Source organism: Pectinophora gossypiella, chromosome 28 (assembly GCF_024362695.1).
Source record: "Pectinophora gossypiella chromosome 28, ilPecGoss1.1, whole genome shotgun sequence".
NCBI lineage: Eukaryota > Metazoa > Arthropoda > Insecta > Lepidoptera > Gelechiidae > Pectinophora > Pectinophora gossypiella.
The window spans coordinates 3,076,689-3,102,070 of record NC_065431.1 but is presented as its reverse complement, the minus strand read 5'-3'; the positions used below and the strand labels follow the sequence as shown (position 1 = coordinate 3,102,070).

The following is a 25,382-nucleotide window of genomic DNA, read 5'->3' as shown; positions in this document are numbered from 1 at the left end:
GGTGCGGTTATAGCGTGTATCAACAAAACTACTATTGGGTCTTCTAGGTTAAAAATAAATTAGGGCATTACTAAGTAAACGATCCGGAATCATTGTCTGACTCATTCAGTATTCGTTACGATGTCACTAAAACCCATACATACTTACATACATAAACAGCCTATATACGTCCCACTGCTGGGCACAGGCCTCCCCTCAATCAACCGGAGGGGGTATGGAGCATACTCCACCACGCTGCTCCACTGCGGGTTGGTAGAGGTGTTTTTACGGCTAATAGCCGAGACCAACGACTTAACGTTCCCTCCAAAGCACGGAATCATCTTACTTTTTCGGAAAATCAGGTGATTCAAGCCTGAAAAGTCCTTACCCAAAGGACAGTCTCACAAAGTGATTTCGGCAATGTCCCCATCGGGAATCGAACCCGGACGTCCAAATCGTGAGCCTTACGCTCGAATCACTAAACCACAGAGGCTGTTAAATAGTCTAAAAATCCGCAATTTATGAGCACTAAAATCAATAAACAATAATTATGTGCAGACTTACATTGACCAAATTGGAGATGTCCTTAGAAAAGGTTTAGTACGATCTACTCTGAACCGGCGTGTGTGTATGAAGCGATTGAAGAATGTGGAGGAAGCAAGAGAAGTGTGTCAGGATCGAAGCAAATAGTGTAGTGTAGTGTCTGCTTACCCCGGTGGGAAATAGTCGTGAGTTTATGTATGTATGTGTAATAATTTTGGGTCGTGTGGATGTTAGTTCATCTTACGATGGATGTCGTCTGCTGACTACCCCAATTGGGATATAGTCGTGAACTTATGTTATGTTTATGTCTACAGCCTAGTTACCTATATATCGAAAGTACTCGGAAACCATTTTTTACCTTTAATGGGTTTGCTCTTGGCCTCAGACTTGCCCGAAGGCATTGACCAGAAGGTGCCTGTTCACTCTGGCCTTGAAAGCACCCGGGTTATAGGCATTCGGAGATACAGTAGACGGCAAAGAATTCCACTCTCTAGCAGTGCGCATAATGAAGGACGATGCGAAGCGCTTTGTGCGAATAGTTGGGATGTCCACCAAATAGGGATGGAACCCGGCCGTGCGTCTGGAAGTCTGAAGATAAAAGGGGGATGGTGGAATGAGCTCGTTAGATCGCGGGCACATTTCCCGAAGTGCAGTCTGTAGAATACTGACATACTGGCGAGTTTTCGCCGAATCATAACATAAACGAGTGCTCAAACAATGGAAATGTCTGTCAACTTTGATACTCTGAACTCTACTCTGATACAAACACGGAAGTATTCGCGTAAACATTGTTGTTTCAAACACTGGTGAACTGTAAATTAAAAATACATAAATACATTCCATTCAACTACATTCGTAACAACACATACATTATTAAAAACAATTTTAAAATAATAATAATGATTTTAGTCTATTTGGCTTCTTCAGTAAAATCAAGGTTTTGTTGAAGAAAATCACATTAGAATGTGATTTAGCGAATATAAGTGTGTTAACAACCTCCGTGTCCAGTGGTTAAGCGTTGTGCTCACGATCTGGAGGTCCCGGGTTCGAATCCCAGTGGGGTCATATCACAAAAATCACTTTGTGGTCCCTAGTTTATTATAGGCTGATCACCTGATTGTCAGAAAGTAAGATGATCCGTGCTTCGGAACGCATGTTAAGCCGTTGGTCTCGGTTACTACTTACTGATGTAAGTAAGTAGTCGTTACATTAGCTAGGGGCCTTTGGCGGCTCAATAGTAACCCTAACACCAGGTTTGATGAGGTTGGTACTCCAACTCACAACCCACACGATAGAAGAAGTGTGTTACAGTAAATACTTTATAAACCTATACCATGTCAGGGCCTTCCACCCACGCAGGCCTAAATAATAAAAATGTACTTAATAAATATAGCTACCCATCAAATTACTATACAGGCTGTTAATTATTTGAAAATTGTGAGGGCCGGACTGAAAAACAGCCCGCGAGATGACTGCGACCTTATCAGATCTATTGTGACCTAAATCCCTACATTTAAAAATCCTCCTCTAGACCGATCCGTTCGAAGAGATCCAACGTCTTTTTGGGAGAAAGCTCCATGACTACCTGGGGGTCCATTATGTGGCCCCCAAGTGTACGGCTTCTACTATGTATGAGAGCCTCACAGCTGCACAGCAGATGTAGTGGCGTCTCATATTCCCCTAAGCAGAATCTGCATAAAGGAGACTCGGTCAGCTCCATTCTGTGTAGGTGCTTATTGAGTCTGCAATGCCCCATGAGGGCTCTTATTAAAATCTTAACCTGCCCCCTAGCGAGAGTAAGGATTAGTGATATCGATACAGGCTGTTAGTAACATCGTAACGAAAACTTGGAGGGATGATTCAGACCATGATTCCATCGCCACTCCTCCGTGCCGTGCACATGCTTAATGCACTCCTTGCATCAGCACCAGAGTGTGATATCTGTTTGTGAGAGAGTGGACCAGGGGTGTTATGGATATGAAATTTCGGATACGGATTGGATATGGATATAAGAATGATTATTATACAGGATACGGTTACGGATACGGATAATAAATTATTTCTGATTATCTGTTAGTTTCGGATAATTTCAGTTACGGATATTTTTTAAGGAATTTCAAAAGTATAAAATAAAATTTTAACAAAAATAACATCGACTTCAAACGCAAAACTAAAAAGCAATAAATAAATTTACTTCGCATAAAGTAATAAGTACGTATTTTCAATTAGTTAATTAATTTTATAATTCTGAACTCGGTGCCAAGTAAATATTATATCATCCCACTAATTTTTAAAATATTTTACCGAAAATTGTCAAGTAGTCAATTGGTCACATTTATCTTTGTGTTTTCACAGTGTGTCTGTCACGGTAGGTATGTCACGGACGAAGTCACAAACCGGAAGGCTGTTCATTGGTTAATTGCTGTATTCAGACTGACAGTAACGATTAAACCATTCTCTTGATGAGAAGATGATGGATCCTCAATATTCGACAGGTCCGGTTTTTACAGAAGCTTTTTCTTTTTTTTTGACGTGACTTATTGTAGATTTGCCGCAGATGGCATTAACTACTTGGCTGGACAAATGGTGAGCGCTGAAGGCTCTCACCCGGTACAACGTTTAAGACAACAGGCCTGAGGGTGCCCAGTTGGGCGCGAACGTCTGCTCAGGGCGTCGTCGGAGAGGAAAAATATTTGAAATACGTAATTAATCGACCCTAGGGTTCGATAGCGATAAGCGCTGATTGAGGGAAATCGTTGACCACGCCGGCGGGGTCGGTATCGGGGTTTTACAGAAGCGACCTTCCAACCCGCAAAGGGAAAACCAGCCCAATACAAGTTAGGTCACATACCTACCTCCGAAACGTATTTCGGGAATGTGGGTTTAACAGTGTTTTTCCTTCACCGCTGAGAATTTATGATCCAAACATGAATTTGAAACATTGTTTTAGGTTTACGCGGTTATTATCATAATTAAAACACAAAATAACGGGACCTTACCGCGTTTAAATCAAGGATATGAGACTCCCGGTATTTCGACACTGTTGCAATGCAAGTGCCATGATCACGGGATGACTGAAGTCACCACAATAACCCGATGAGGTAGTCAGAGGTTCAATAATAACCCTGACACCAGGGTTGATGAGGTTGGTAGTTCACCTCACAACCCACACGATAGAAGAAGATAGGATTGAGCATACCAGCGGGCCTAGCATTGTAAGCACGCGACTCTTTCTCGCCGCGACAGAGATCATCTGTCTCTTTCTGTGCAGTACTGTGAGAGAGTGACGGGTGACGTATGTCGAGGCGAGAAAGAGTCGCGCGCTTACGGTGCTAAGCCCGTTGGTTTTGTTATGCATTTCGAGATACGAACCATGCCGTAATATACATAGCGTGATAGAAACCAAAGGAATTCTATTCTTTTCATCGATAGAACATTATAAAAACACTGTTTGTTTATGTGAGAACTGACAGCTGATATTGTGTTAAGCTATAATAAAAACTCTTTGTAATAACAAGCCTTAGCTGTAGCACTGTATAAAGTCACGTCTGTAATCATTAACGGGGTGGGCAGAGAGTTAAGTCGTCGCTGACGCTTCCTAGTGTTATTTTACACATACATAAACTCACGCCTATTTCCCACCGGGGTAAGCAGAGACTATAGAATTATATTTGCTTCGATCCTGACACACTTCTCTTGCTTCCTCCACATTCATCAATCGCTTCATACACGCACGCCGGTTCAGAGTAGGGTAGGGTGGCCGGTATTTTAAGTTATACCTGTCTTTTTGTCATCCAATACTAATATAACCAAAACAATATGTTTGTTTACTTTTTTTATCATATACTCAAATAGTATGGGGAACTGTCAATATTTAAGAATACTCAACAGTAGCGACACCTGATGGGGGAAATAGGCAGTTTTTATCCTCATTGAAGACAGGGACGTACCTATTGTTTTTTTTTTTAATAATATAGGCTCACGTTTGACCTCAATCTCACCTGGTGGTCTATGCTTGGATCATGCTTACCTAGCAAATGCCTATTCACTCAAGCCTTGAAGGCGTTCAGATTATAACGAGTTGGAAAAACAGACGACGGCAGACTGTTCCAGTCCTTTGCTGTTCGCACCAAAAAGGATAAGGCGAAACGTTTAGTGCGGATTGGTGGTGTATCCACAAAATAAGGATGAAATGCCTGCCGATGTCTGGTTGTCCGTAGATGGAATGGAGTGGGTGGAATTTGAAAGTTAATAACATATTCATTGGCAGTTTTCTGTAGGGTGTAGCTTAAAAAATATTGGGATATCAGAAAAGGGTATAGAACAAAATTGTGGGAAATTTAATCAGCTTTCATTTGGTAGTAGAATTTTTTTCTCTAGTACGCACCGTTTTTGGGTGAATACTTATCAAAATGTGCCAAGTTTGGTGGCGAACTGTTATATATTTTTTTGCGTGAAAATTGGATTCGTGAAAAAAAGGATCCAAAAGGATCCTTTTTCATGTCGGAACCCAATTTTTCACGAATAAATAATATGAAATTTTGCCACCACACTTGAAATTTTGATATTCACCCTTTTGAGATATTAGCGAAAAATCTGAAAATGGGACTTTTCTCCCCCTCCTCCACTCCTCCGCCTCCTAGACGTGGGGATGTAAGTTACGAGTAACTCCTTAGACACCCTGAACACATTAGAAACAATCGCTTAGGTCCCCTCTCACATACTCTACAGCCCTTTCTGAGCCATTTGTTTATCGAACTTATATGCATTCAGATGTGAAGATGAGGAGCTCGGTGGTGCAGCGGTAAAAGCGCTCGGTCTGCGACTGTTGAAGTTAAGCAACTTTCGCAAAGGCCGGTTATAGGATGGGTGACCATAAAAAAAAAAGTTTTTATCTCAAGCTCCTCCGTGCTTCGGAAGACACGTTAAGCCCTTGGTCCCGGCTGCATTAGCAGTCGTTAATAACCACCAATTACTGGGCCCGCGTGGTGGTTTAAGGCCCGATCTCCCTATCCATCCTTAGGGAAGGCCCATGCCCCAGCAGTGATAGATAGATAGATAGATAGAATCTTTATTTAGGTACGGGTTTTTGGGGACGTTAATGGGCTGGTGATGATGCATTCAGACTCGAAACCCTCATTCTAATCACCAAACTCGCGTAACACATTGGAAAGTATGCATACCTACATAAACTCACGCCCTTAAGTCCATAGGGGCGGGCAGAGCCGCAGGTAATCATGAGACAACTTTCTGATTACGATGATCCGTTTAAATTGAAAGTATTGAATTTTCATATATCAGGAATTATAAAATTCATTCGTGTAAATTAAAAAAAATTGTTTATTTTTGTATCCTGCCCGCTCCGTAAAGGATTCAGCGTGAAGTTTTCAAAAGACAATAGTATCGTAATCACATAAACCGTTCTACAGAAATAATTGTCATTAATAACTTACCTATATCGATTGATTTTCATCCATTTGTTGCTAAGTAGAAAATAAAATAATTAACTAAATCCAATCACTCAACACACGGCACTTATAAAACACTTAAAAAAATAATAGGCATAATGCGACAATGCCTTTGTCTGAAAAATAAAGAACAATTATTCTCCCATTTTCCCGCGGAGCATCGCTAAGCGCGCGCTTCCGGCGGCGTTCGATTTTCAAATAAACTGTCCAAGATGGCTACCGGCGAGTGACACGATAATGTATGCTAGTGATGTAGTCGGGTGCCACTGAAAAAAATGTCGATAGAAATATTTATTTTTTTGTTGTATTCCTTTTGTAACTTTTCTGTAATGTTAGCGACACCGTACCGAATACTGAAGGGGATGATTCAGCTTAAGGTTTTTAATATCAAGGGAATTTTCCGTCTTGCGCCCAGTCGATAACATACCTCAGCTTCAGCTCACGAGTCATCTGAAAGGATTATGTTTGAAACAATTTATCGACTCTAGTGAGCAATAATCACTGAATGCGGGAAATCGTCGACCACGCCGGCAGGTATCGGTACTGTCACGATATGATTGGCCGCGCCTATTTCTACAAGCACAACAAAGTGAAAAACATAAGCTAACGACTGTTCACGCCAACGTGAACGCACCATAATATTGAAAAACGGCAACCCCGATGACGTTCCGGTCCCGGTCCCGGTCTTCTTTCAATTCACTCTCTACGCTACGATCTATCTCCGCGTCACGCACGTAACGAACGACCAACTATCGCGTACGCGCACTTACAACACAAAAATGTAACCATTAGCAAGACAATAAACAATCCCCCTCAAGACGAAGGTTTCATTGAAGCAATCCTATCTGCTAAACATCTACAACGCAACAAACAATAACCCCACGCCGGAGCTACTGCAGCGCCGACATTTTGGCGACCGTGAAAAAATTCAAGAATCTGCAGCCTGGGATTCCACGAGGACGCTCCCCGGCCAATCAAAGCTAAGTTTCCAATCCTATTGTCCTAATCTATCCACTCGTTGTAACCTCTAACCTGTGCAATTCGCAGTTACAACTCTGGAAGGCAATAAGCGCGTAAGGTCAACGAACTATACCTATCCCCGACCGCGTGCTCCATTTTGGTATTTTACCAGTTTTTGCGCTTCTAGCTATTTTAAAGTGGACTATCTAATTAGAAAACAATACTACAGTGCTATATCGACTAATCTAAAAGCATTTTATTAACCAAAACAAGTGAATGTTCAACAATTTTTGCCCGTTAGTGTGGTTTGACATTTGGTAAATTTCGTTCTAACATTTTTCCATTTTCAACTAATAATTCTATCTACAATTCTACAATACACTACTATAATTATCTCAACTATCTTTCTATAAGGATTTAAGCTGTTTTTTATTGCAAAAGCACGCCTTTTCATAACATTTTTTGCACTTGCACGAGTTACAGTTTCATTAACGTAATTTTGGGTTTTATGTGTTTATTTTTTGTTTGCGCCCCCTCCCGAGTGTAGGCCTTTGCACTGCCTTGTTTTGCACGTTATATACCCCGCCTCGGGCCGACTATTCCAGCGCAAGAGGTGCCCGTGCCCATTCTTGTGGCCTGTGCCCGCCAGCGAGCCCCGTGCCTCCGCCTGCGTGTCACGCGGCCTCCGCTCGCGTCGTGCCGGCCTCGACGCTTCACGTCGCACGCGCCGTGCCTCTCCATCTTCGCTGACGCTGACTACGTGCTGGTAACTGCTACACTTAGAGAAAGGAGGAGCTCAAGTAAGATCTTTCCATTATTACTGTGCTCGCCAGTTTTATTTGAACATTGTGCTGCATTTAAATTCTATAATCTACAAAGATGAATGACATAAAAGCCTTGAAAGTCAAACGAGGTACTATCCGGTCTCGTCTCACCAAATTCAAAAATTATTTACAATTAATAAGTGCAGTACCTATCCTCACCGATGTTCAAGTAAACGAGCTCAAACTAAAGGCAGACAAAATTAAATCACTTTCAATTGACTTTGATTCGCTGCAAGATCAGATAGAAATACTTGATGTTGACAATCTAGCCGCTGAGGTTGATGAGAGGGACACTACTGAGTCAGAGTTCACTCAGTCTATAGCTTGTGCACTTACAATTTTAGAAAAGCATTCTAAACAATATTTTCATGATGCAAATAGTAATAGTGCCCCAGACCAGAGTCAGTCTCCTCATGAATCTCAGACCATACCCGCGTTCAAGTTACCAATAATAGAAATTTCCAAGTTTGATGGAAACTACTCCAAGTGGCTCGAATTTAGAGACACTTACAAATCTCTCATCCATGAGAACGATCGCTTGCTGCCTATACACAAATTTCACTATTTAAACTCCTACCTTGTGGGAGAAGCAGCTCGCATAACTGCCAATTTAGAAGTCTCCACGGACAACTATATTAAAGCATGGGAGCTTCTCGTAGGGAGATATGACAATAAATGCTTCCTAATAAACAACCATCTTAATTCTTTATTTAATATTGAGTCTATACAACGTGTGACTGAACACAATCTGCGGTCAATTATAGATCATGTCAATAAGGATCTCCGCGCTCTGTCTAGCTTGGGACAACCCACCGAACAATGGGATACGCTCATCATTCATATGATATCTATGAAGTTGGATAGTCAAACAAGTTTCCGTTGGGAAGAATATAAAAATTCTCTAAGTGACATGCCATCTCTTCAACAATTTAATAAATTTTTACAAAACCGTGCAGATGTGCTGGCTAATTATAACCAAAACAAAAATGAAACATTTAAAAGGCCCACATCCAATTCAAATAATAATTTTAAATTTAACAATAATTATAAACAAGAGCGTTCTCAAACCAAGTCTTTTTCTTGTACAACTCAAGTGGCTAATTCTACCACAAACAGCAATGACATCAGAATCAAATGGGTTTGTAATTTCTGTAGTGGGGATCATAGTATCTACACATGTCCATCCTTCTTGGCTAAATCTCCAGAACAGCGATATTCTGAAGCTAAAAAACGCAATCTTTGTCCTAATTGTCTCAAGAAAGGTCACAGACTTCCTCAATGTAAGAGCGGCCCATGTCGCGAGTGCAACAAACGCCACAACTCTCTCCTGCACTCGGTTTCTTCACAGCCTGCTCCGTCAACTGTCTCGGCTCAGCCGGCGATCTCCAGCGACGTTGACACTATGGATGTTGCTGTCAACTTTTCAGCTCAGCCTGTCAGCCACGTTATGCTGTCCACGGCGCTCATCAAGGTACACAATCCATCCAATAATCGAGTTGAAACAGTGCGATGTCTTCTTGACAGTGGTAGTCAATCTACATTTATGACAAAGTCCCTTCAGGATAAATTGGGTCTTCATTGCCTACCAACAAATCCTATCAAGGTGATGGGTATAGGAAATACTCCATGCAACATTGTATCAGAAAGATGTATTGTACGCTTACAATCTCTTCATACCAACTATACGGCTACTCTGACATGCAATGTATTATCCAAGCTTACTGGGAACATACCCAAGTCTTCAATTGATCTTAAACACTTTAATCTGCCCCCTAAAATTCTATTAGCAGATCCACAATTCTGTCAGTCTCTTCCTATTGATTTGTTAATAGGTGCAGATCTTTTCTGGGACATTATAGGCCGAGAACAAAAATCACTTGGTCCTAACTTACCAATTTTGAGAAGTTCACAGCTTGGCTGGCTCGTATCCGGTCCTATCCTCCTTGGCTGTGCTCCACCTGAAAATCTACAGTGTAATTTTAGTACTAATCTGTCTGACGATCTCGATAGTAAAATGTCTAAATTCTGGGAGCTAGAAGAGCTGCCTAAACGCCCGCTTCTTAATGAGAGTGAGAAAGAGTGTGAACGGCACTTTCTATCCAATCTTACTCGAGCAGAGGACGGCCGTTTCTGCGTGCGATTGCCCTTGAAAGATACGCCAGACAGTCTCGGCGATTCCTATCACCTCGCTAGAAAACGATTTCTATCACTGGAGAAACGATTCCGTAAAAATCCACAACTAAAACAATCTTATGTCGACTTCATTACAGAGTACAAAGCTTTGGGGCACTGTTCCGAGTCTCCAGTACAGCGGCCGGAACCTAGTTACTTCCTGTGCCACCATGCTGTGCTCCGCGAGCAGAGCGAGTCCACTAAGCTAAGAGTGGTCTTCAATGGTTCAGCTCCTACTACGACAGGCGTTTCTCTTAACGATATACAACTTATAGGCCCACAGGTACAAGACTCCTTATTTGCTATCCTCTTGAGATTTCGCCATCATAAATTCGTCTTGGCGGGCGACATAGACAAGTTCTTTCGCCAGGTCCTAGTACATGAGGACGATCGAAATCTCCAACTCATATTGTGGAGAGAGAATGAGGACCAGCCTATTAGGACACTTAGGCTCAATACCGTCACCTACGGGTTTGCTAGTGCGAGTTACCTGAGCACTAAGTGTTTGTGGCAACTGGGCGAGCAATGCACAGACCACACTATAAAAGAAATTGTGCAGAAAGATTTATATTGCGACGATCTTCTAACAGGCGCTGATTCGAAGGCGGACCTGCTCTATATACTCAATAATACTACCGCAGTACTGAAATCTGGTTGCTTTAACCTACGTAAATTTCGTTCAAATGCACCGGACATCTTTCCAGCTTCAAATGTCAACCTACAAGAAAAGTTAAGCTTGAGCGACGCTTCTAGTGCTCTCGGCCTAGGTTGGGATCCTGAAACTGACGATATTCACTTCACTATTGAGCCTCCTTGCTCTAGTAGCAATGTTATCACTAAACGACATATATTATCTACATCTTTCAGAATTTTCGATCCGTTAGGGCTCCTCTCACCTTGCACCGTCCAGCCTAAAATGCTAATGCAGCAGCTGTGGCGGCGTGGACTGGACTGGGACGAACCCGTCCCACATGACCTGCAAAAAGAATGGCACAAGATCAGTTCTAGCCTCCCATCCCTATCGAACATGACCATACCACGCAGAGTCCTATGCGACGATCCAATCCAGATTGAGCTTCATTCATTCTGTGACGCCTCCATGCTTGCCTATGGCGCGTGTGTTTATCAGCGATCCACGGATAAACAGGGTAATATCACAGTCAATCTACTATGCGCTAAGTCCCGAGTGGCGCCAACTAAACCGCCGCTCACTATACCTAAACTGGAACTACTAGGTGCACTGCTCTCTGCTAATCTCACAAAAACAGTACTGGAGTCTCTACGATGCCCTATCTCCTCTTGTACACACTGGACAGATTCTACTGTGGTACTGGCATGGCTCCACAGCAGCCCGAGCAAGTTAAAACCCTTCGTCGCAAATAAAACTGTAGAAATACTAGAACATACTAACTTGTCTTCGTGGCAACACGTACCTACCTCCAGCAATCCGGCTGACTTCATCTCACGTGGTGTCTCCGCTGAGAAGCTACCTAATCTCAGCATGTGGTGGTCTGGTCCCTCCTTCCTCGCGCTCGATCAATCCCTGTGGCCGGTACCTGCAACAAAAAACAATATTAACCACTTACCTGAGATGAAAATCCTATCCACGACGTCAGCCGATAATCCCGTACTCACGGACGATTCTACTCCAATCTCCACTCTTCCTGCGACGACAGCAGACGATCCCGTACTTACGGACGACTCCCATTCGATCTCCAATTATCCTGAAACAAATACAATAAAAAGTACAATAAAAAACAATAATAACTATGACTACAATCACTTACCTTCGATGAACATCTCGTTACCGACGCAAGTCGACGATCCTTTCGTGTCGTTTGTAAACTTCTCTCGTTTCAGCAAGCTAAAGCGTACTTACGCCTACGTTATCAGGTTCGTGCACAATCTTAAGCACCCATCTTCAAAAATTAAAGGACCTCTGAACGTCGAGGAGCTGCAGAAGTCGTTTTCTATTCTTCTCAGGCACGCACAAATGCAATCCTTTCCTAAGGAATATTCTGCTCTATCTAATCAGCAATCTATAAGTTCTAAAAACAATCTTCTATCCCTCACGCCTTTTTTAGATAAAGAGGGAGTCATGCGAGTGGGTGGTAGGCTCGATTCTTCTACTTACAGCTTTACTAAAAAGCATCCTGCCATCCTAGACTCCAATCACCATCTCACTAAATTAATCTTCCAGTACGAGCACCTCCGCCTGCTGCACGCCGGGCCGGCCCTCATGCTGAGCACGGTCCGGGAGTACGTGTGGCCCACCAGTGGGCGTCGCCTAGCTCGCGCCGTGGCGCGCGCCTGCGTGGCGTGCCGCCGCCTGCGGCCCGCGCCGCTGGCGCCGCGCATGGGCGAGCTGCCCGCGCAGCGCGTCACACCTGCACCGGCCTTCCAAACCATAGGCATGGACTATGCGGGTCCATTTACAATACTCAACAAGAAGGGGCGCGGCGCTCGCACTACAAAATGCTACCTTTGTTTGTTCATTTGTTTCCGCTACAAATGCGTACATTTGGAGGCAGTTAGCGATCTCTCCATGGAGGCATTTATTCTATCTTTTAGGCGCTTTATATCGCGGCGAGGTAAGCCACTGGAAGTGTTTTCTGATAACGGCAGGAATTTCGTAGCCGCCGCCAAAGAAATCAATAAATTCATTAATGATAACGTGAACAATCTGTCCGATTTTGCAGCGAATGAAGGTATCAAATTCAATTTCCATCCTGCCTATGCTCCTCATTTCTCTGGGTTAGCGGAAGCTGGCATTAAGTCAGCTAAGCATCATATTAAACGCGTATTGGGGCTCGCTAACTTAACCTTCGAAGAGTTGACTACGCTATTCGCGCAGGTTGAGGCTACAATGAACAGCCGTCCCCTCTATCCTCTATCTTCCTCCCCTCAAGATTTCCTTCCTCTCACCCCAGGTCACTTCTTGATTGGCCGGCCGATGACGTCACTACCATCACCTGCAATACCCGAAGACACGTCGCGCACCATACAATCACGGTACAAGAGGTTGGAAATGCTACGTCAGTCATTCTGGAGAAGATGGCAGCACGATTATATCGCTGAGCTCCAACAAAGGACAAAATGGAAAGAAAATCATAACAATTTGAAAATCGGAGATCTCGTTATCATCCAAGAAGACAACGTGCCCCCGCTGTGCTGGCGTCTCGGACGAATCAAGCAACTATACCCCGGTGCAGACGGCATAGCTCGTGTGGCGGACATCAATACATCGAGAGGCTGCGTGCGACGAGCCCTTACGCGCCTCTGCCCGCTGCTCCCATAACCGGGCCCCGAGTATGTTCACGCCAACGTGAACGCACCATAATATTGAAAAACGGCAACCCCGATGACGTTCCGGTCCCGGTCCCGGTCTTCTTTCAATTCACTCTCTACGCTACGATCTATCTCCGCGTCACGCACGTAACGAACGACCAACTATCGCGTACGCGCACTTACAACACAAAAATGTAACCATTAGCAAGACAATAAACAATCCCCCTCAAGACGAAGGTTTCATTGAAGCAATCCTATCTGCTAAACATCTACAACGCAACAAACAATAACCCCACGCCGGAGCTACTGCAGCGCCGACAACGACTAATATCCGTTGTTGGGGTAGTCACAGGTACATCCATCGCAAGATGAACTAAGTACCTACACCTCACCGAGCTTTGTGTTATACCAACGTGATAGGTGAGCTGCATCGCCGTCTACCGCTCCCGGGTTCGAATCCCGGTGGGGACAAGTCACAAAAATCACTTTGTGATCCCTAGTTTGGTTAGGACATTACAGGCTGATCACCTGATTGTCCAAAAAGTAAAAAGATCCGTGCTTAGGAAGGCACGTTAAGCCGTTGGTCCCGGTTATTACTCACTATGTAAGTACGTAGTCAGGGGCCTATGGTGGCTCAGTAATAACCCTGACACCAGGGTTGATGGGGTTGGTAATTCACCTCACAATCCACACGACAGAAGAAGATCGCCCTCTACTTATGTTTGAGCCAACTGACCCAAGAAGCACGAAGCTGTTATTGTATCGTTTTTATCTATATTCACCAGTCCCCTCCCTAACCTGCAATTTACTTCAACCATGTAATTTCATGTCCCCCGCACAGAGACCTGTTTCCATCGTTCCTTCATAATACAATCTGTCAATAAAAGACTGTTTTACTAGAGGATTTCAGTAATTTATTTTTAATTTTTTTACTATAGATTTTCACTTTTTTTGACGTGACCTATTGTAGATTTGCCGCAGATGGCATTAACTACTTGGGCGGAGATGGGGAGCGCTGAAGGCTCTCACCCGGTACAACGTTTCAGACAGCAGACCTGAGGGTGCCCAGTTGGGCGCGAAAATTTTTGAGAGGCAAAATATTTGAAAGAATTAATCGACCCTAGTGGGTCGATAGCGATAAGCGTTGATTGAGGGAAGTCGTCGACCACGCCGGCGGGGTCGGTATCGGAGTATAGATTTTCACTTTCACTTTTTTCTATTTATCTTTTCCAATCACTTTGTGAGACTGTCCTTTGTTTGGTAAGGACAGTTCAGGCTTGAATCACCTGACTGTCCGAAAAAGTAAGATAATTCCGTGCTTCGGACGGCCCGTTGAGCAGTTGGTCCGGCTATTAGCCGTAAAAACACCTCCACCAACCCGCATTGGAGCAGCGTGGTGGAGTATGCTCCATACCCCCTCTAGTTGTTTGGGGTGGAGACCTGTGCCCAGCATCGGGACGTATATAGGCTGTTCATTCATCATCACCAGCCCTTTAACGTCCCCACTGCTGGGGCACGGGCCTTCCCTATGGATGGATAGGGAGATCGGGCCTTAAACCACCACGCGGGCCCAGTGCGGATTGGTGGTTATTAAAGACTGCTAATGCAGCCGGGACCAACGGCTTAACGTGCCTTCGAAGCACGGAGGAGCTCGAGATGAAAACTTTTTTTTTGTGGTCACCCATCCTGTGATCGGCCTTTGCGAAAGTTGCTTAACTTCAACAATCGCAGACCGAGCGCGTTTACCGCTGCGCCACCAAGCTCCTCATTATTATGCTGTTCATTATTATGCTACTTATGTTATGATTATACCATGAGAAATAATAATAGATAGACCAGGTGCAGTAGGTAACTGTCAGTACTATTCAGAGGCGGGGGACAGGAATTCGGCTTTAAAATACACTAATCTGGACGCCATCCCACTCGCGTCAGACAGAGTACAGGGCGGAAGGCAAGAGGGAAACCACAGCCCTAACTTTCCCAAAAAGCAGCATGGAGAATGCTAGACCGACAAAAGCGTGGCTCTTAAATTAGTGATGATGACCAGGTGTTAGTAATATCCTCACCGTACAATGTCGCTTGATAATGAAAACAACGTAACCGCTTTTTTGAAAAATCACTTCCGAATTTAAGTTTCACTAAATAACTGATAAAATGATTAATGATTATCACGTGCTCAGCGGTGAAGGAAACCATCGTGAGGAAACCCACGTTCCCGAGAAATGCATTTTCGGAGGTACGTGACTTAATCTGTATTGGGCTGGTTTTCCTTTCGCGGGTTGGAAGGTTAGACAGGCAGTTGCTTTTGTAAATGCTATCGACCCACTAGGGTCGATTAATTCTTTCAAATATTTTTCCTCTCAGACGACGCCCTGAGCCGAGGTTCGCGCCCAACTGGGCACCCTCAGGCCTGTTGTCTTAAACGTTGTACCGGGTGAGAGCCTTCAGCGCTCCCCATTTGTCCGGCCAAGTAGTTAATGCCATCTGCGGCAAATCTACAATAAGACACGTCAAAAATAAAAAATCCGACCGATTTCGGCCCTGGCGACCACTTCGACTCCTAGTCGGCACGACGCTGATGCGCCCGAGGATGGCTTATGTAGCCTAACTTTACAGTGAATCTACAATAAGTCACGTCAAAAAAAAGCTTTTGTAAAAATCCGGACCTGTCAAATGTTCAGGTTAGGTAAGCGGACCCTGTGAAAACGGGATAATGCTAGGGAGATGATGACTTCCGAACTTTAACTACAGTGTCAGCTACTTGAATATAATCATGTTTTTTTTAAGAACCACCTCACGTCCGAACACTGACTCTTATGATACAGGTTCATACCTAGTATAAGAGACAGGGTATTTTATTACTTACAATACAAGGAATAAAAATAAAATTGTTGTTCAAAATTCTAGATTAAGTAAATTAAATTCATCTTTTTTGGGGTTATGTATACGTTTTTACAATAAAATACCAGATAATATTTTAAATTTGTCAGAGAATAAATTTAAAGCTCACGTGAAGCTTACTTTATGTAAAAAAGCTTATTATAAGATTAATGATTACCTAAATGATAAACATGTATGGTATTAAATGTGTTCCTCTAGTTATTAAATAACTTGTAATGTACTCTCATTGATTTAAAAGATGTGTTGCTGTTGCAGTTTCTTGTCATTTCTTCTCCTCAGCCATAACACCTTGCGAAATGACGTAAATTCAAAATGTTACATTGACCTTCAACAAGTTTATCCATGATAATTACGTTGAATAAATGATTCTGATTCTATTGTTATACGTACCGACACGTTTTTCTGTATTTTCTTGCTAAAACTTTGAATCAAAACATATTTTGAGTCAATATTTTTTTTTTCAATCAATCAATAATACTTTATTGCACAACAACATATACAAAGGACATAAACATACGAATAAAACATAAGCACAAAAAAAATCATCATTCATTCATTCGTTCATTTTTTTTTTTTCATTTTTTCGAAATGTCTTTTTTCGAATGTCTGGTTAAGCGAAGGAAAACCTGTACAGCACCATCTATAGTATCATTGAGGAAGGTAACCTGGAAGGTTAAAATAAATTCATGTTTTGTTGAAGAGAATTGAACAGCCTCCGTGGTCTAGGGGTTACAGCGTTAGGCTCACGATCTGGAGATCCGGTTCTATTCCCGATGGGGACATTGTCGAAATCACTTTGTGAGACTGTCCTTTATTTGGTAAGGACTTTTCAGGCTTGAATCACCTGATTGTCCTAAAAAGTATGATGATGAAGGCACGTTCAGCCGTTGGTCCCGGCTATTACCCGTAAAAACACCTCCACCAACCCGCATTGGAGCAGCGTGGTGGAGTATGCTCCATATCCCCTCCGGTTGATTGAGGGGAGACCTGTGCCCAGCAGTGGGACGTATATAGGCTGTTTATGTACGTATGTTTATGTATGTAGAGAATTACAAAATGTTCCTTACGTGGTTTTCATTATCAAGCGGCGATATGACGTATATCCGTCCTATATCGAAACGTTGTCAATAATTAATCGCATCGTTGGAATATAGACTCTTTACTTATTTAGTTATTAGTTATTAGTTCTAATTTTGTGTACTACGCCTGTTGTTACGTTTTTGGTGACATACAAGCCTAAAAACATACAATTTGTGACGTCATAAGTGAAATGTAAAATGTATGGTCACGATATTTTTTTAATAATTTGTCTTGGATAGCCAATACTGAGTGTGAATCACCCACCTGTCAGACAATTAGGAACTCTGGCTATATAAAGATCTTCTATCGTGTGGGTTGTGAGGTGGCGTACCAACCTCATCAACCCTGGTGTCAGGGTTACTATTGATCCGCCAAAGGCCCCTGACACGGCTCATGTAACGACTACTTACTTACATCAGTAAGTAATAACCGGGACCAACGGCTTAACGTGTCTTCCGAAGCACGGATCATCTTACTTTTTGGACAATCAGGTGATCAGCCTGTAATTGAACAGAGAAAAACTTTGGCTGTAGTAAGTTAAATGAGGACATATTAAATATAAAATGCAATAAGAAAAATACAAATGTAATCAACCTGGTACACCAAAACATACAAGGAATATTGGGCAAGGAACTTGAAATTGAACTTTTTTTAAACAGTAATTGTGTTGATATTATGTGCGTAACTGAACATTGGCTAAAAAAACATGAGTTCGTTTGCTTCAATAATCACCAGGTTGCCAGCTCGTACAGCAGGGAGACGGCTATCCGTGGCGGTTCATTAATATTAGTACGTAATTGTTTAAAATATAAGGAACGAACGGATATTGTAAGTCTCTCAGTTGAGCGAACTGTTGAGCTAGCCTGTATTGAACTCAGCCGGCTTATTGTATTGAGCGTATACAGACCCCCCGCTTCATCTTATGATCTATTTGAGAAAGTTATTGATGAAGCTTTATGCAAATTATGTAATAAAAGCAAACATGTTATCGTCTGCGGTGATTTTAATATTGATATTCTGGAAAATTGCTCATTAAGTACTACATTCAAATCTTTATTTCTGTGTTATAATCTTGTAAATCTTTTTTCAGAACCAACCCGAATCACGTCACAGTCCGCGAAATGTATCGATAATATTTTTAGTAACTTAGAACCTTGTGATAAATTAATAATTAATAAATTAAAGTCAGATCACTGTGGTCAACAAATATCTTTCAACTTATTTGTTGACCGCTCACTGAAAAAGGATGTTACATGCAATCCCATATCAAGTAGTCGTTTAGAACAATTCAAAGATAATATGTCAAACAAATTACCAGAACTTCCTTACTGTGATGACCCAAATTTGTTATATAACTCCCTATTTAATCTAACAAAATCGGAATTTAATAAAGTATTTAAGGCAAAAACAATTAAGAAAGCAGACACACCAATTTTTAGTGACTGGGCGACGGTAGGAATTTATAAGAGTAGAAACAGGTTGTATGAACTTTACGAAGAAAGAACATACAATCATAGCGTAGCTTTTCACGACTATGTAAAACAGTATTCAAAAGTTTTCAAACGTGTTTGCGTTACCGCGAAGGCAATGTTTGTTAGCAGTAAAATTAAAGGTAGCTCAGATATTATTAAAATGACTTGGAAAGTTATTAATAGCGAAACTGGGAAAGTCAAAGCACGCGATCTCGAGTATCAATTACAAATTGACGGTAAACTACTCACAAATGATAAGCAAGTTGCTGAAGCTTTTGAAAAATTCTTTACTGACATTCCATTTTCGACTACCAAGGACTTGAAGTCATCTCCTGCACTCGCTCAATCACTTGTAAGGGAGCACATAGATACGTCCAAAGTAGATAAACTAACATTTACACACGTGAGTCCTAGGGACGTCTTAAGAGCTTTTAAATCTTTAGAAATCAAAAAGACTGCAGATCTTCATGGTCTCTCTGTTAAAGTCATTAACTCCGTGATTGATTGCATAGCTCCCTATCTATCATGTATATTTAATAAATGTGTAGACAATGGTGTGTTTCCAGATTTAATGAAGCACAGTAAAGTCATTCCATTGTTTAAAGCTGGTAGTACTTCTGACCCTACTAATTTTAGACCAATATCTATACTACCCACGCTTAGTAAAATATTTGAAAAAATTTTATTACTGCAATTACTTCAACATTTCAATTTAAACAATTTAATGTCTAATAAACAATTTGGTTTCACAAAGGGTCGCTCAACAACCGATGCTGGTGTTGAGTTAATAAATCATGTTTTTCAGGCTTGGGAGGAGTCCAAAGATGCTATTGGTGTCTTTTGCGACCTTTCCAAAGCCTTCGATTGCGTTTGTCATGATATCTTGATCGCGAAATTTCGTCACTATGGAATAACTGATAATGCCATCGCTCTTTTGGAGTCATACCTTAGTGGCCGCGTTCAGAGGGTTGATGTGCATGGCTGCAGATCGTGTGGATCTAACGTCACTATAGGCGTCCCGCAGGGCTCAATTCTAGGTCCATTTCTATTCCTAGTTTACATAAACGACCTACCTAGTCTTGTAAAACATGAGGTGGTGCTGTTTGCAGATGATACCTCCTTACTTTTTAAAGTAAAGAGACGACAAGATTCCTTTGACAATGTAAACAACGCCATTTCAGAGGTAGTGGATTGGTTTACTGTAAACAACCTGCTACTTAATGAAAATAAAACAAAATATGTTTATTTTACGTTATCGAATGTTAGTAGGCCCCTCGATTCTATTATTGTAAAAAATAAGGAATTGGACCTCACGGATACTGCTGTATTTTTGGGAATTACTTTGGACGCTAAGTTGCAATGGAGTCCTCATATTGATAAGTTGTCCAAAAGGCTCAGCTCAGCAGCATTCGCGGTCAAAAAAATTCGTTTAATAACCGATGTAGAAACCGCGCGATTAGTTTATTTTGCCTACTTCCACAGTCTAATGTCGTACGGCATCTTGCTGTGGGGTCATGCTGCAGATATGAACAGCATTTTTGTTCTGCAAAAGCGAGCCATTCGGGCGATTTACAAATTGGGACCCAAGATGTCACTTAGAAATAAATTTAAAGAAATTAATATTTTAACTTTGGCATCACAATATATCTTTGAAAACTTAATATATGTAAAAAAACATATAGGATTATTTGCAAAAAATAGCGATCGGCACATTGTTAATACCAGGAATAAAAATAAACTTGCTTTACAAGTCAGTCGATTACATAAGATTACTAAATCTTTTAAGGGGCAATGTATACGTTTTTACAATAAGATTCCCATTGACATTCAGAATTTGCCTTTCAACTGTTTTAAGACAGTAGTTAAACAAAAACTTTACAAAAAAGGTTATTATAAAGTTAGTGATTATTTAGAAGATATGAATGCATGGGATTAACTGTCTGAGAACTGATATTAGGCAGCTAAATTACTCAATTGTATACCAATATTTTATGTTTTATGTTTATTTTTATTTTTTTAAAGAACGTCTAGGGCCCTGTGCCGAGGTTTTTCTTGCAGCTTCTTTTCCCCGGCTATACAGGTTGTGAGAAGCTGCAGTAGTTTTAGGCGGATGAGACGTTCGTTATGTAAAATTGACGATTCAAAGTGTAACTATGTTACCTACTGAATAAAGATATTTTTGAATTTGAATTTTGAATTTAATGTCCTAAACAAACTAAGGATCACAAAGTGATTTTTGTGATAAGTCCCCACCGGGTTTCGAACCCGGGACCTCCGGATCGTGAGCCCAATGCTCAACCACTGGACCACGGAGGCCGTTATAGATAAAGATAAATAGATAAAAATAAACAGCCCATATACGCCTCACTGCTGGGTACAGGTCTCCGATCAATCAACTGGAAGGGGTATGGAACCGCCATGCTGCTCAACCGCGAGTTGGTGGAGCTGTTTGGTCTGGCAGCCCAGGACCAGCTTAACATGCCTTCCGAAGCGCAGAATCATCTTAGTTCTCCAAACAATTAGCTGATTCAATCACCCAGCTTATTCTAGATAAACAAAGTAATGTCCTTACCAAAGAACAGTCTCACAAAATGATTCCGACAATGAAGTCCCCAATGGGAATCGAACCCAGACCTCCAGATCGTGAGCGCAACACTCTAACCGGTAGACTACGGAGCCTGTGCAATGAATAGTACAACAGTTATAGAGCGGGTATCGGTAGGTCCAAAAGCAAGCTATAAATTTAATAAGACAACTTGCAAGTCGGTCCTTTGAAATATATTTAGGCAAAATACATTTCAATCGCTTTTGCTGTAAACTTTTGTTCAGGCGCATTAAAAATTGCTCTTGTACTTTACTAAGGCGTTTCTGTTATCGATAGACTACCGGAAGAGATTTTATACGAATTCTTAGCTTCTAACGGTAAATAGATTGAAGTATCGAGTTTAGCGTGGGCTTAGTAGGTGATTCATACGTACATACATCGATAAACTCACGCGTATTTCCCACCGAGCTAAGCAGAGATTATGGAATTCCACTTGCTTCAAACCTGAAACACTTCTCTTGCTTCCTCCACATTCATCAATCGTTTCATACTCGCACGCCGGTGAAGTTAGGTGATTCATACTTGAAATATAATAACCTAAAAAGCCAATATAAGTACTTGGGACATCTGAGCATAACGACCTTAACGACCAGCGTGGTCCAGTGGTTGAGCGTTGGACTGACGACCTCGAGGTCCTGGGTTCGATTCCCGGTGGGGACATATCACAAAAATTACTTTGTGGTTCCTAGTTTAGTTAGGACTTTACAGATAAATGATTTGATTGATTGATTGATTGATTGACAGACTTATCACCTGATGTAAATATTTTTTTTATGCAATAAAGATATTAATATTATTATTTATTATTATTATATGTAGTAATCATCACCAGCCCATTAACGGCCCCACTGCTGGGGCACGGGCCTTCCCTATGGATGGATAGGGAGATCGGGCCTTAAACCATCACGCGGGCCCAGTGCGGATTGGTGGTTATTAACGACTGCTAATGCAGCCGAGACTAACGGCTTAACGTGCCTTCCGAAGCACGGAGGAGCTCGAGATGAAAACTTTCTTTTTTTTGTGGTCACCCATCCTATGATAGGATCATCCTCCTATCATAGGATTATATGTAGTATTATTCTTTATTTTATGGTATGTATCAACACGTATAACTGAGCACCGAACTTATCGTTAACGGTAAATAGATTAATGCTTTTATAATGCGTAGGAGTGATTCACTATGTTATTAATCAATTGCTAATTAATCTGTCAAATAACGGCTTCCGTGGTCCAGTCGCAGAGCGACGGGCTCACAAACCGGACGTCTTAGGTTTTTTTTGACGTAATAACTTATTGTAGATTTGCCGCAGATGGCATTAACTACTTGGCCGGACAAATGGGGAGCGCTGAAGGCTCTCACCCGGGTGAAGGCTCTCACCCGGAGTCTTAGGTTACAATCCCGGTCTTCTTCTATCGTGTGGGTTGTGAGGTGGATTACCAACCCCATCAACCCTGGTGTCAGGGTTATTATTGAGCCGCCAAAGACTCTGACATGGCTCATGTAACGACTACTTACTTACATCAGTAAGTAGTAACCTGGACCAATGGCTTAATGTGCCTTCCGAAGCACGGATCATCTTACTTTTTGGACAAATAGGTGATCAGCCTGTAATGTCCTAACCAAACTAGGGATCAGAAAGTGATTTTTGTGATATGTCCCCACCGGGATTCGAACCCGGGACCTCCGGATCGTGAGCCTAACGCTCAACCACTGGACCACGAAGGCCGTTAAAATCCCGGTGGGGACATATCAGAAAAATCACTTTATGATCCCCAGTTTGGTTAGACCATTCCAGTCTGATCATCTGATGGTTTGAAAGCAAGATTTTCCGTGCTTCAGAATGCACGTTAAGCCGTTAGTTCCGGTTATAACGCTTAAAATAAGTACTTAGTAAAAACATAATATAAAAAAAGAAATGTGTTTTTTATTTTTCTGTCTAAGACAGACAGAGTTAAGTAAGTAATTACGCGGTCAATTATCGATTATTTTGGTCGATTATAAACTCTTATTATTTTAAAGGTCTTCCATGCTTCGGAAGGCACGGGAAACTGCCCGTCCCAAGTATTGCTATATTTAAACAGTCTTCATGGTCTAGTGGTTGAGAGTGCGGTTCACGATCAGAAGGTTTCAGTTCGATTCTTGAAGGGGACAGCCGAAATCACTTTAACCTCCTAAGACCGAATGTTCTTTATAAATCCAACCCCCATTGTTTAACTATTGTGTCTGGAAATCTCGGTCTTAAGAGGTTAAGAGATTCAAATCAAATCAAATATATTTAATTGCACACAAACAAAACATACAAACATTTATAAAACGTTTAACAACAGTACAAATGGGCGGCCTTGTTGCTCTAAAGCATTTTTTCCAGGCAACCACTACCATTATGTGTATTTGGGTAAGGGTATTGACGGAATCACCTGATTGTCCGAAAGTGAGATGATTATCATGCTTCGGAAGGCATGTTGAAGTGACCCCGGCTGTTACTTAAGTAAATAAGACAAATAATAAATCAAAAATAACCATGAAACCAGGTTGGTGAAGGCGGTCATTGACCGCATAACCCTCACGAAAGAAGAAGAATAATTTGTTATTGTGTATAAGGTCTTCTATAGTGTGGGTTGTGAGGTGGATTACCAACCTCATCAACCCTGGTGTCAGGGTTATTATTGAGCCGCCAAAGGCTCCTGACATGGCTCATGTAACGTCTAAATACAGTCAGTAAGTAGTAACCGGGACCAACGGCTTAACGTGCCTTCCAAAGCACGGATCATCTTACTTCCGGACAATCAGGTGGTCAGCATGTAATGTCCTAACCAAACTAGGGATCACAAAGTGATTTTCGTGATATGTCCCCACGGAGATTCGAACCCGGGACCTCCGGATCGTGAGCCCAACGCTCAACCACTGGACCGCGGAGGTCGTTGTATAAGGTAATATTTGCCGACATATTTAATATCTACAATGTAGGTTATTACACACTCTCAATTCTCAATTATTTACTGCATTCCATGTAGTACAATGGGGTGTTACATAGGCATAGGAACTAAAACATGGACCCTGTAGGGCACAGCAACGTTGAAGGGAAGAGAGGAAGTGTTTAAAAATTCGTCTACAGTATAATAGCTCTTTTAAATTGGCTTTGTTTTTATTTTTTTTATAAATAAGTTAGTTCTACTTTCATCTCACATACATAAACTCACGCCTATTTCCGACCGGGTAAGCAGAGACTATGGAATTCCACTTGTTTCGATCCTGACACAGTTCTCTTGCTTCCTCCACGTTCATTAATAGTTTCATACACGCACGCCGGTTCAGAGTAGATCGTTTATAAGTCAATCGTATGTAAGTTATTTATTACATAAGTAAAAACTTATATTTGGGTCAAACACAACAATTTTAAAACAACTGGGCACCCTCAACGCTTCCCATTTTTCCGGAGGCCATGTCAAAAAAAAATTACTTAAATAAGTAGTTAAAGCCACATCAAAATTAGTCCAGCAGTTCTTCAACGCCAAATTAAGCAAATGAATACGCTGAGTGAGAGCTCGTTTTAATGGTACGTGCGCGAAGCCGCGGCAAAAACATAGTCTTGTTCGCCATGGATGCAGCAAGATTGGAAAGTGGTCAAGCAACTAGTCTTTACAGCGGCGTAGCCCGCATCGCGCGTCGCCACGATAAAAGACCCAATTTAAAAAAAATAAAAACTCCATAACCCCAAAAAAAACAAAAAGCGAACTGGCCGGCGACATTTTAAAAAGCAAACAGTGGCGCGAACGTTTGACAGCTGTCAAAATTCCTGCGTTAACGTGACCGTGAGAAAATTGTGTTTGTGGAATATTTTCAATAGGAAAATTTCGCAAAAATATTGTAATTGTGACGTTGGAGAGAAGTAAGCTGACCTTTAATTGTTTTCGGAGACGGCTGTGTTTCTCACCTACGATTTATATTCAGGTAAGTTTTTTTCTTAATAAGTTTTGTGGCAAAGGAACGCGTTTACAGCCGGTATTTTTTTAGTTGAGCAATAGCGTAGTGGGTTACATTTGCTCATACTAATTGATTGCTCAAGTGGTAAAGCCGGTTTTGTTCGCA

At 41.8% G+C, this 25,382-nt stretch overlaps 3 protein-coding genes across 4 annotated transcripts in view; 2 read left to right on the top strand and 1 right to left on the bottom strand.

Annotated features, from left to right (window-relative positions):
• The window catches only part of LOC126379116 (anoctamin-4-like), a 50,292-nt gene extending 44,129 nt beyond the window's left edge, over nucleotides 1-6,163 (bottom strand). The window contains exon 1 of the mRNA XM_050027729.1: nucleotides 5,976-6,163. The gene's annotated coding sequence lies outside the window, so the exon portion shown is untranslated. The remainder of the gene's footprint in view (nucleotides 1-5,975) is intronic.
• The window catches only part of LOC126379195 (scavenger receptor class B member 1), a 155,821-nt gene that overhangs the window by 14,679 nt on the left and 115,760 nt on the right, over nucleotides 1-25,382 (top strand). The window contains exon 1 of one of the 2 annotated variants that reach the window (XM_050027877.1): nucleotides 24,945-25,244. The exons of the other annotated variant lie outside the window; for it this stretch is intronic. The gene's annotated coding sequence lies outside the window, so the exon portion shown is untranslated. Of the gene's footprint in view, nucleotides 1-24,944; nucleotides 25,245-25,382 lie in introns of those variants that run through there. 2 annotated transcript variants of the gene reach the window in all.
• LOC126379136 (uncharacterized) lies at nucleotides 10,158-13,382 on the top strand. Its single transcript, XM_050027772.1, has one exon. It carries the CDS (start codon nucleotides 10,863-10,865, stop codon nucleotides 13,242-13,244), a length of 2,382 nt encoding a protein of 793 aa, XP_049883729.1. The 5' UTR covers nucleotides 10,158-10,862; the 3' UTR covers nucleotides 13,245-13,382.

Coding starts and splice junctions, on each gene's coding strand:
- LOC126379136 (XM_050027772.1), top strand. CDS start 10,863: ATGCTAATGCAGCAGCTGTGGCGGCGTGGACTGGACTGGGACGAACCC.